Source organism: Caenorhabditis remanei, chromosome I (assembly GCF_010183535.1).
Source record: "Caenorhabditis remanei strain PX506 chromosome I, whole genome shotgun sequence".
In the NCBI taxonomy this organism is placed as follows: Eukaryota; Metazoa; Nematoda; class Chromadorea; order Rhabditida; family Rhabditidae; genus Caenorhabditis; species Caenorhabditis remanei.
In genome coordinates this window covers 11,646,621-11,659,288 of record NC_071328.1, presented here as the reverse complement: position 1 = coordinate 11,659,288, position 12,668 = coordinate 11,646,621, and the positions used below count along the sequence as shown (strand labels likewise).

At 38.6% G+C, this 12,668-nt stretch overlaps 1 protein-coding gene across 1 annotated transcript; it reads left to right on the top strand.

Moving 5' to 3' along the window:
• Positions 1-615: 615 nt before the first annotated feature.
• Positions 616-2,700, top strand: GCK72_002578 (uncharacterized protein; the record flags this gene model as incomplete). Its single annotated transcript, XM_053723496.1, has 5 exons — positions 616-726; positions 982-1,540; positions 2,281-2,410; positions 2,455-2,563; positions 2,611-2,700. 5 exons carry the CDS (start codon positions 616-618, stop codon positions 2,698-2,700), a joined length of 999 nt encoding a protein of 332 aa, XP_053592141.1.
• Between the last annotated feature and the right edge of the window lie 9,968 nt (positions 2,701-12,668).

The window sequence follows — 12,668 nt, the reverse complement described above, 5'->3', positions numbered from 1 at the left end:
AAAAAACAAAACTTCACATCATGCTTTTATTTCTCTTTTCCCCCTAATTTATATCTATTTTCCCGCAAAAATATGTATCCTATCTCTTTTGAAGCTCATGTTCTAATATGTACTTTTCTTACCCCGAATAATTGTAGTTGTAGAAATTTCCGTTTACTCCAATAACTCCTCTTTTTAAAGTTTCCGTTCTCAAAATCGTATTTTCGCTGGTTCTTTTTGACTTTTTTGGTTACTTTTCTCTCTCGCTTCACTGCTTTATTCTTCCCTTTCTTCGGTCTATTTGAAACCCCGCCCACAGCTTAACTTAAATTATTCCAAGGGATCTGCCCCTTAATACATGCATTCCGGAACGTTTCTCCATTAAATGTTCTTGCTACTTCTCTTCTCTTTCTCCCCGTTTCATTTGCCTTTTCATCCCGATTTCTCTATTTTCTGGTTGAAGCTTCTGAAAGGCACCGAAATAAAGAAATTTACAAAAAAAAAACAGCGTGACCATCTCTTTTCTCAATTTTTTAAATGACCTTTTGCCAGCTTTTGGTCAAATTCATTCGATGCGGGAGCTCACAAATTTAGTTCCATCGAGAAACCAATCGATAGTTCGTGTGTCCGGAAAAAATGGCCATCGGAATTTCTGTCTTCATCGGCATCTCTACAGCAATTTGGTTGATTGTCGGATGCGGTGGAAAGAAGAAAAAGAATGCACCGAAGGGTGCGGGTGGGGCAAAGGTACGGAGGCGAAGATGGGCGGTGCCACGAGGGGGTACGGTAGTCGTAGCATGAGCTGACGGGCACCGGGGAAAAAGCTCAAGTTTGTATATGCAGTCTTTGGCGCGCTGCGAACTTGTTCAGATGGCCGAGTGGTCTACGCAGATGGTCTCGACGGAGGGGTGCGAGTTCGATTTTCCCCTTGGCAGCTCCTTTTTGAAAATCGGACAGCGCTGTTTTTACGCGTCGCTCATTTTCTAGTATAAAAGTTTCCAGGCTCCAACACCACCTGCTCCACCAGCAGCTCCGAAAGCGGATAGTAAGATGAAGGCTCCAGAAGAAAAGGAGAAATCAAAGAAGAGCGAGAAGAAGGATGAACCGAAAAAGGAAGAAGAAAAGAAGGAGAAATCGAAGAAAAGTGAGAAAAAGGATGATAAGAAGGAGGAAAAGAAAGAAGAGAAGAAGGAAGAAAAGAAGGAAGAAGAGAAGAAGGAGAAATCGAAGAAGAGTGAAATGAAGGATGACGATAAGAAGGATGACGATAAGAAGGATGAGGAGAAGAAAGATGATAAGGAGAAGAAGGATGAGAAGAAGGAGGATGAGAAGGATAAGGATGATGATAAGGATGATAAGAAGGAAGAAGAGAAAAAGGAGGAAAAGAAAGATGAGAAGAAAGAGGAGAAGAAGGAAGAAAAGAAGGAAGAAGAAAAGAAAGAAGAGAAAAAAGAAGAGAAGAAGGAGGAGGAAAAGAAGGAGGAGAAAAAAGAAGAAAAGAAGGAAGAGGAGAAAAAAGAAGAGAAGAAAGAAGAGAAGAAGGATGAGTTGAAGCCACACGGTAAGCAATCAGTCCCGGTGATTATCGCGTCGTTAGAGACTATTATTGTCGGAATAAATTTTTTTCGACATTTTTCTCACGTCAGAATACTGACAGTAATAATTTTACACTGAGTCTGCATTTTGTCGGGAGAAAAAAATGTCGCAACTTTTTTGTTTTGATAATAGGAAGAGCCGCCACGGCCCTCCGTGTCTCGCAATATCACAGTCATGCACAGCTTGTCTCTCAGCCCACTGCATGGCGCAGTCGGTTACCGCTTCGAGGTCGGGAATGTGCGGGGAGGGTGGGGCAGGCGCGTAATTCCTAAAAGGCGAAGAAGGCCTGAGCACAGGTAGGCCGCCACCCTTTTATAATTTTTTTCTCCTGTCGCTGTAGAGCCGAGAGATTCGAGAATGGGATGGCGCAGGGTAATCGCGACTTATCACCGCCCTCCGCACCCTGCGCGGTCAGCCCATTGCCATGGCGCAGTCGGTTACCGCTTCCAATTCATGCAGTGCCATGTGCGGGGAGGGTGGTTGACAGGCATGTAAATCCTAAAAGGCGCACTAAGCTTGCATCAGGTATCCCGCCACCCTTTTATTTTTTTGTTTCGTTTTTCTTCAGTCACTGTAGAGCCAAAAATGGGAAGGCGTAGGATAACTGCTGGTAAGAAACTGCGCCGGAGCATTTGATTACAGCGAGAGATGGACTACCCTCTTTTGCTATCGGTTCGGTTCCTCCACTCACCATTGTTTTTTCAGTCACTGTCGAGCCGGCTGGCGATTTGGGATTCCAGGCTGATCAACAAGAGCAGAAGAAGATCACACTCACGAATACGCATGATAAGAAAATTATGTTCAAGATTAAGACTTCTGATAATCTTGTTTACCTGTGAGTATTTTCATTTTTTTCAATTGATGTTTTTTATTTTTCAGTGTGAACCCAGTATTCGGAACAATTGAACCAGGAAAGACTGCTGAAATCACAGTTACTCGTAACAAAGCACCAGGAAAGGAGGCGAAACTTGTCATTGTTAACAGTGTGGTAAGAATAATTCTTTGCGATCTTTGAGACTGAATATACATTTTTAGTTCTCCGGAGACGACAAGGACTTGGCGAAATCATTCAAGACGGCGAAGCCAACTGGAGGACAAGTTACTGTGAAGATCGCTGCCAAGTAATTGAGATCTATTGACAGAGAATTATCGGAATAAAATACATTTATTTTTGAATATTTCTTCTGTGTTTTTTACGAAATACTTTTCCTGGAAGATCCACAGTGGGCTCGGTTATCACTAAACAGGCTCTCCGATGTGGCGCAGCTGGTGGTATTTTCCCCCACGCGGTCATGGTTCGACCCCTTAACAGTTTTTTCCCCTTCAAATCACCCGAAACTTGAGTGTATTCCTATGTATCAGCTGACTGAAAAGTTTCCCCCCTCCCTCGTGTTAACTTTCTCTTTTTCTTCTTTCGATCATTAAGCTGGACATTTTATTAACCCAAAAACATGACAACACTTGTGTCTGTTATTCAGATGAGACAACACCTCTTCAGGTACGATAATTATTGTAGATGCTGTAGAAGGAAGGGAGCGAATGCAACAGTTATTCTCGAGTGTACCAAGAAACATTCCTGTTTTGATTTCTGAATTCATTCTTTTCTGAGAGATCTGAGTACAATAAGTGAAATCATGTACTATGGGTCTGAAATCCGAGATTCAGAATCTGGAACCCAGTTCTCAATTGGGAACTCAGTTTACAAAATCATGACTCCCAAATCATCTGTTCTGAATCTGGAATACATTATTCAAAATCTAGAAACCACATACTTGTCAAATCACGGGCCGGGCCGGGCCGGGCCGGGCCCTCTGAAAATTTCAGGGCCCGGGCCGGCCCGCAGCAAGCTTTTTTTTCAATATTTTGACGGGCCGGAAGATTTTTTTAGCGGGCTCGGCCCGGCCCGGCCCGTGACAAGTATGAGAAACCAGAACTTAGAATCTGGGATTCAGAATCCAGAATTCAGAATCTTGAAAGCAAAAACCACAGCATAAGCTCCAGAATCCCAAATTCGAATTCTATAATTTAGAATCCAAAATCCAGAATCCGAAATCCTGAATTCAGAATCCAGATTTCTCTTTCAGACACCCATATAAGAAGTTCAGAACACGGTAGGAAGATTTCCAGATTCCCAAATTTCTGAATTCTTCAATCCGATGAATTCTGATTTCTAGACCTCTAACCCGAATTCCTTCCCCTACCAGAACCAACCATCCCCTCTCTCTCTCCCTTATTTCTTGTTTATTCCAATTGCATAACCATCCAATCTCTCTTTCCTTCTCCTCCTTCTCCCTCTCTAATCGTATCTCTTAAGCTGTTTCTCACTTTCTTTTCGTAATTCAATGCCATCTGAAGAAGGGGATTCATGGATGTTTATCGGCTACAAATCTCTCATCACTCTTATCAGTTTTCCTTTTTTATTTTGTGTTAATTAGATAAGGATATTGGATAGTTCTCTGTTTCAGTGTGTCATACATTCAGTTTTCTGAATTACTTGAATCATTTTTCAATTGTTCAGGGAAAAGTCATTTAGAGGACATTTTCAATCTGATCTGTTTCGTTTGAATGTTCACCTTTTAAATAAAAAGTGTTGTCAGAAATGTTCCAATTTAGTAAAAATAACAAATATTTGTAGATAATTACGTCTTGATAGTTCCATTATTTCCCAAACAAAGTATCATCCCGGTCATTCAAAACTAACATCAAGTCCTTGGATTTTACTAAATTTCTTGTCTTGCTTCAATTACTAACAACCTTCCTCTCAAGGAGCTGCTTAGTTTTAAGACTTCATATCTCGAGAACTATAAAAGTTATAAAAAAGATGTCAACTACAAAAATAGAGTTCTTGACTTGAACTAAGTTTCCTCAAGTTTTCATAATGGTGGGATGCTCCCTACGACTTCAAAGTAAGAAGATTAATACTCTTGATAAGGTTGATCCCCCTAACCACTGCATCAATAAACCAATCCGTTTCACTTATCTTTAAAAGTGTCTCAAGTGTTTTTTGATGCTATATCATTAAAAGATAAACTCTTTTTTTCTCTCTCTTCACATTCAGTATTCCCTCTCTGCAAGTTCCTCATTCCTCGTAGTATAACACAGACTTCTTCTCATCGTCATACCAGTTTTCTCTCTGTCTTTTTTCCAAAATACTTCCCGGTTCGTTTTCTGATCATTCTTCTTCTATTTCTCTCTTTGAAACGAGGCATTACTCTCTGGTGAAGAGACATAGAACATGAAAGAAAACGATCGGGAGATTCAAGAAGATTTCGTGTGATTTCGGCAGAAACTGACCTTGGGCAGGTTGAAATGGGCAAGAAAACGGAGAATAAAAAGACGGACACCGCTTTTTGGGAATTCCACGTGTCTTCCAAAATGGCATCTAGACAGAGGAGACACGTGCTTTGATCGGAGGACACTACTTTTAAGTAGAACTTTGACTGTTTAAAAGAGTTTCCGATGGACATAGTTATGAAAAAAATACATATTTGCAAGGTTTCCGGTTCCACTTGAAAATAGGAATGTTCGAAATATTTTTTGGTCTACCAACTGACCGCTTCAATTTTCTAAACTTGAGAAGAGGGAGAGAGGTCAGACATTCTAGCTTCTCTGCACTCTCTTCGTCCTTCAGTTTGAGGTTACTGTACTTGAAGACGAATATTGTCAGACACTAGTACTTCTATCAAAAAGCTATCAATTACAATATTGGAAATGTAGATTCGGGGTGTACTCCGACTAGAAAACTGGAAAGTTTCAATTTTGTTATACGGTCTCAAAGATGCCCTTTTTTCAAAAAAAAATATTGCTTGCCATTAGTTCGTTTACTGAAAAATCAGTTTTTGACAACCTGCTTAGAGATTTTTTCAAGGCTGGAGCTGAACGCCGCACGATATGTCCCAGTGACTATCGCCTCGCGAGAGACTATTAGGAAGAGCCGTCATGGCCCTCCGTGTCTCGCAACGCAATAATATCACTGCCATGAATACCGTGTCCTGCCAGCCCACTGCCATGGCGCAGTCGGTTACCGCTTCAAACTTATGCGGGGAGGGTGGGGGCAGTCAAGCAGTCAAGCACGAGCCCCCTAAGCGTAAATCTATCTACCACATCCATCCAACGATCTTTCACATCAGTTGGCCCCCACCCTTTTATTATTTTTTGTATTTTTCTTCAGTCACTGTTGAGCCGAAAAACTCCTTAATGGGAAGGAGAAGGGTAATCGCGAGTTATCGGCGCCATCCGCACCTTAAGCTGTCAGTCAACTGCGCGGCGCAGTTGGTTACCGCGCGGCGCGGGAAGGGCTACCCTCTTTTGCCACCGGTTCGGTTCCTCCTTCGACATCCTTAGAATCAAAAAAAGATATCGAACCCCAGAAGTGTACCGCGATGTCACTGATCCCCAACTTTTATGATTTGTGGTTTATCAAAATTTAGGTTTCTTCTGTTCTGATTGGAAACTTCTTTGCAAAAAACATACATACCACGTGAGAAAATCGGTTATAGGTTTCCACGTTCCCTCTGAAAAAGTTACAAGTTTTGACCAACTCTCCCAACACCTTTTTATTTATTTACAGTTGGTCACATACACTCACACTTCTTCTCTTATTTCCAAAATATACTCGATTTCAATCGTTTGCGAACAAGAAGTCGTTTGAGAGTAGTCGATTCGAGAGAACAAAAGCAATTTGAAACGGTGTGAAATGAATGACAACAACCCGAAACGATTTGTTTTTCTTTTCTTCACTAATTACTCTTTTTTTGAAGAAAAAATGTCTACATTTCCAGTGTGTAATTTTACAGGTTGTTTCTGAGTACTCGAAAAATTTAGGTATTGAAGAAGAAGATTTTTTCAAATCTTTATTATTTGTAGTATTACTACTCGAAAGGGGAGACGCAGAGAAGTGAGACACTCTCGCATCTCTGCGTCTCTCCCTCGCATTTTGAGTATGTTGTCTTTGAAGACGAATATCAAAAAATATAAAATAGCTACTAAAAAGTTGTCAAATGCAAAACTAATCTACATAAAATTTTACACATTTTGTTAGTTAACCACTTTTTTATACATATTCTAGTTTCTGAGATAGAGCTGCTTTCACTCTTAGTCACCTACTGTTTCCTGGATGAACAAGACGCGCCTGATGCGCTCCAGATAGGACTCATCCTTTCCCCATCAAAAAGTTCTACTTCCTCTTTCAAATCACACTTTCAATAAACTTTTCGAAAAAAAACCCTTCGTGTTGAATTGTTGATCATCTACCTATAACCTCTCTCTCTCCGCTTTCACTCATAATTTCAAACTTCTCTTCTTTCTGAAAAAGAGATCGTAGTATAACCGATGATCTTCCAATTATTCATAAAATACTATTATGACTGACCAACAATTGTCGATTCGAAACAAAAAACGGATAATAGCGGGGGATTATGTTTGATTTAAATTCATCCCTGAACGGTTTTTTGAGTGTGTGCCCGCGAGTGTACGAAAAAACGAAATCGTTCTGTTGGGTTTTTTTTGGATAAAATGTTTATGATTTGTTGGTTTCAGTAAACAACATGTTTCACTAGTGCTGTAATGAGAAAGTTAATTGCGAGGCAAAGTCGCGACAGCGATTATTTCGAATAGAGTTGAAGTGATGAAAGTTGCTTCATTGAACTTATAGAAAAGGTTTGTTCCAAATTATTTTTGTTCTTATCTTTATGTAGATTAAAAGTATAGCTTCATTTTTGTAGTTGAGAACTTTTTTGTACGGACGCTCCCTAAAAAGTTATGATCATTTTAAGACGACAGCTCAAAAATCGCACTATTATGCACTGAAATTGGTCGATTTGAGGGAGAAATGACTTTATCGATATGTAACTTGCTAGAGAGTGCCCGTACAAAAAGTTGTCAACTACAAAAATGAAGCTGTATCTTTGTTCTGTTTGTTTTGTACATAAATTACTTGATGAGACAATCAGAATTACCATGATACACTTTCAAAGTTGAACAATTTCAACAGAAAACGGCCAAAGTTCGTATATTTTTGCATGGCACTGTACACATTTGAAAAAACCTTACTCACTTCTTTTAAAATTAGTACCATCTTCATTTTGAGCGCATCTTTTGTAGCTCTATCTTGTCAAAATATTGAGCAACATGAACCAAAAAAGTATTCAGTCTTTGAACGATAAGGTGTGAGAGCCTGTCAAAAAGTATAGATTATTGTAGTTTTCTAAACTTCCTTGTCTTTAAAAATTAATATCTCAAGAACCATTACAGCTATCGAAAACTTGTCAACTACCAAAATAAAAACCTATGCTAGTTCTACATAAATCACAAAATTTTTTAATAATCTGACAATCCGTGACTCAGTTATTCATCAATTCGCCAACCCTACCGATTCGAGATGAGTTGAAAAAGAGAAACCGTGACCATATGATGAGATTTCGGAGGTTCAATTCATTAAACCAAAGCTTTAAAAACAGTATTCAAATGACATGAAAAACAACCAAATGGCGAGTACTGAATTCGTCAAATATCCCCAACTTTCATTAGTCATTTCTCCAACTGAATCCACGTGCCTCGTTGCTTTTCTCTTTGCCGAAGAAACTGATTGAAAGCGAACTTTCTATTCAAATAATCCACTAACTATTCCCCATTTTCATGTTGGGCCTGATCTCTGAATCTTCTTTTTCTTCTTTTAATTGAGTGCGCCTGTTCTTAGATTTTCGTGAAATTTAGAAACTTTTTCCCTTCTTTTCCCTAATTTATTGTAACCAGACAGCATTCCTTATCTCTGTTCCACCGTTCTCCATCTTTCCAAAACACAAAAAACCAAGCGAATTAAACTTTTTTCGTTGCGATCCGATTGCAACTTCTCCAAAATTTCAGTGATCAACAATCAACTTATTGCCTATTCTTATGACCACTTGCTCCTACTTCGAATTTGTGAACCCCTTGGCTGTCTTTCTCTCAGTGGGCGAATGGCTCAGTAGGTTACGATTTTGCACCGGTACACTTCCGATGAGAGGTTCAAACCTTCTGTCAAACAATTTGTTTTCAATTGAAAGAGATAAAAAGTATCCAAAAATCTCATTTTCTCAGTTGGATACTATCCAAACCAGTTCCCTCCTCTATTTCATGGTCAAATCGAGACTTCTTGTTCTTCTAAGCTTTTCGTTGCCGTTTCCTTGTTTTTTTCATCGAAAAGGAGAACTTTTTGCAGAAGGAAATCTTTGATTTCTCCAGATCTTTTTTTGTTTTGGTTAAATTTGTTTTGGTACCGTAGGTCATACAATATACATAGATGGATGACTCATTTTATTTTTTCTTGTGAAAAATATTAGAATTGGTTGTGATTTCTACTGTAGATGACCATACAGATGTTCATGTTATTTATGTTTAGACTGAAATTCTCTTAAAAATACGAGAGTGACTCAGAGGGTCCCAAACTGTGTCGCGAAGTTCTAAATTTCATTATGATTCTACCAAAATCCTAATTTCTGTTGTTGAAAACCGTTATCGGGAGTGAGTTATATTAGAGGGAACGGACGGAGAGAAGCCAGAAACTCTCGTTTCTCTGCGCTCTCACCGTTCTTCAGTTTGAGGTTACTGTACTTGAAGATGAATATCTCGAAAACTAGAATAGCTATTGAAAAGTTGTCAACTGCACAAATGGAGCTGGAGATAAGAGCTATTTATTAATATAAAATTTATAATCATTGGATAATATACATCTCAGTTACAGACTCTTAAAATTAACCTTCTCTCTCATTAATTTGCAGATGCCACTTTTTTTGCCATTATCAATTTGACCTATAAGTCTCTGATCCAACAAGTTTGTTATCGTATTTCTCAAACGTCATTTCACCATTGTCATTGAATTTATTGGTTGTCATCTTCCAGAAAGCAAGAGACGGCAGAGAAACCAGACAATCTAGCTTCTCTGCGCCCTCTCACAACCTCATTACCGTCTGAACTTTCATATCTCGAAGTCTAGAAGAGCTATCGGAAAGAACTCAACTGGAGATCGAGGATTATTCTGTACTCAAAACGTAGGATACTGTATTTCAAAGTTAGCCTATTCTAAAAATTCACAAATTTCACGATTTTGATATAAGCAATTTGATTTCTCAGTATTCGTTTCTCAATTTTCCTCACTGTATCATGTCAGAGCTCAACCAAACCCGCATCATTTTTTCTCCTAAACCTGCATTTCTGGATTGTGCTTTGATCAGCCTTTCATTTTAGCCCTAATCGCCTCAACCCCTTCATTTTTTTCGCTTCCAGCCCACGAAAAGTTCAGATTATTTATGATCTTTCTCTCTCTTCAATAAGTTTATTTATTTCCCTTTCAGAAGCTTATTTATCTCACATGACGTTTGTCCAGAACATTCTCTGATCTACTTTCTTTCTCTATCAATCCATTTCCATTAAATCTGAAACTCTTTTCCCTTTCTTCTTCCTCTTCTTTTCCCCTCTGGTTTCCGGTTTCCCAGCCAAAATGTTGCTCTTTTTATTTCCCGAATCTCCGTTCTGACGTCACAGATTTTGTTTTTTCTCTCGCACTCTCCTCGATTCAAATACTCTCTCTTCGAATGTTTTTCTCATGGAAAAAGGCGTTTTGTATTGTCTATAAAAGTGAGGAAAACTGAGAAGAGAACTGAATAAACGACAACGAATACGGCTTTTGCCTTTCTCAAATTTTCAAATCTCTAGTCTAGCAGTCGCGCTCTATCGCACCTCTTCTAGTTTCGGTAGGGCGCACACTGCATTGTAGCCTTCTTATTAAATTGTATGAAATAAGAGAAAGAAAAAAGTTCGAAAAACCAAAACGAGAGACGTGTTCATGATATTTGCACCTGGTTATCTTCTATCTCTGTTCAATTAACTTCCGCATTCTGACAGTCTTTTTCTTCTTCTATTTCTCTCAAAATGATCAGAATCACGAACGAATTGAACGTCTTGTCAACAACTTACACAAATTAAGTTCAAATACCAATTTCAGTCACAAACTAAATACGGTTTATTGGGTGGCATAGTGTTAATAGTCGCATATTTTTGTTATTAATGAAATTTTGATAGCTTCTTCGAGTTTTGAGATAAAAAGTTCGAAGATTAGAGGAAGACGGTGAGATGCAGAGAAGTCAGACACTCTAGCTTCTCTGCGCCCTCTCCGTCTCCCCTTCTCTCTCTCTCTCTCACCTGTACACCAGAGTTGCATGGAAGTGATGATTTCTTTTCCTGAAGTCGGAAGTCGGAAGTCGGAAGCGATTTTCCTTATCCGGAAGTCGGAAGTCGGAATTCCATGCAACTCTACTGTACACCGCCATCTCTTCATGAACGTATATCTCGAAACCTACAAGAGCTAGAAAAAAGTTGTCAACAGCATGAATGAAGACCTACATTTTATCTTAAAACTCATTTTAAAATCACAACGATATCCCCTATTCTGATGAAGTCACGCCGCCTCAAACCTAGCCCATTTTTGACGGAAAGTTCCAGAAGCCTTGTCTTTAAACACATATATCTCAAAACCTAAAGATCCTAGCAAGAAAATGTCAACTACAAAAATGAAGCTCTAGGTTTACTCAATGTATTCTAAAAAGAATAAAAACCGCAGAACTTCAAAAAAAATCAGAACTTTTCAATAAAAACCGCGCCATCTTCTGAACCATTTTTGTCGAAAACTATAAGAAGCATCAGAAGCGACAATTTGTTTGGGTGTGAACTATGAAGATCACAAAAACTGAAGAAAAGGTACTTGGCATAACTATATAGTCTCAAAATCTGCCGTTCTTGCGGCATATGATTGTAGTGAAACTGTAGTTGCATTTCTGTCAATCCACAGTAATGCAAAAGATACAGAATTCTTCCAGATCTGCCACCCAAGCCGAGAATTAGACACTCTCTCCAGCTACAGTAGTCTTACTTCTTGTAAAGAATCAATGTCACAAAAAAGGCACGAAAGCTCCTTTTGTGACTCTAGACATTTTTTCCAAAAAACCGCCGTCTAAAAATGTTGCTCTTTCTTATAAATTCAGCCAATTGTCTCTTCGAAAGTACTCGATTCATTGCCACTTCTCTCCGCCAAAAAACCGTTAAAAATGTCAAAAAGTTTTCGTCAATAAAACTGGTGTCCATCTCCCCCTCCTTCTCTACTTTCTTCGAGATAACCGTTGCTTCTTTTCCTCATAAAAATTCCTCATTTTCCTCCATTTTTGAATGTCTGTTGCCTCTTCGATTCGTATACTATTTCTCTGAATTGATGTTCGATTTGTTGTAGTAACTAGTAGTTACTATCATCAAAGAATAGAGAAGAAGTAATAGAAAACAAATGATACCGGTCAAGAATCGGAAGAGAGCGAAATTCTTGAGAAACTGGGTTCTACGTGCCATTATTTTAGTTTTCCGGTGGCATTTTTTCTCGATTCGGAGGCTCTTCTTTATGTGAGGTCAATTGGTGGGATAGGAGTACTGTAGGTACAGTAGTCTAGTGAAACTTTCAAGGCTACAGTAACCCAGGAGTACTGTATCTGAAATGCTAAATAGCCACCTAGTTATAAGTAAAGTTGAACTAAAAAAACATTTGAATAGTTTTTAAGTTAGTTAGTTTAGAAAAGGGCGGATTTATTTTTGTAGTAAAACGCGTGGAAAGGAAATCGATAATTGTAGATCTGAAATCCTTACAATCTTAGTTTTTAAGCCATCAGAATAACCGAAAACGGTTTTTTACAATTTCTGAAGAATATGGTTAACTTGGCTTGATTGGGACTTGATTGGGACTTGACGTGTAATTTTGAATTATATATATATATCTAAATTGCCCGAGTCTCAATCTATATTTTTGCATTTGATAACTTTTTGATAACTGTTCAAGTTTTTAAGATACGCCCTTCTAAAGTTGGTCTCCTTCTTCCGTCTATACGTCGCCATCTTCCAGAGCTATCAAAAAGTTGTCAACTAGAAAAATGAAGATCTAGATTTGCGCTATACAACTTATGTACTATCGAGACCACCTAACCATTACTGACTTTTAAAATTTCTCTCAAATAAAAGTTTTTATTTTTCATATTTTTCTTCTTCCGTATCTTTATCACTTATCATTATGTTCCTTCCGC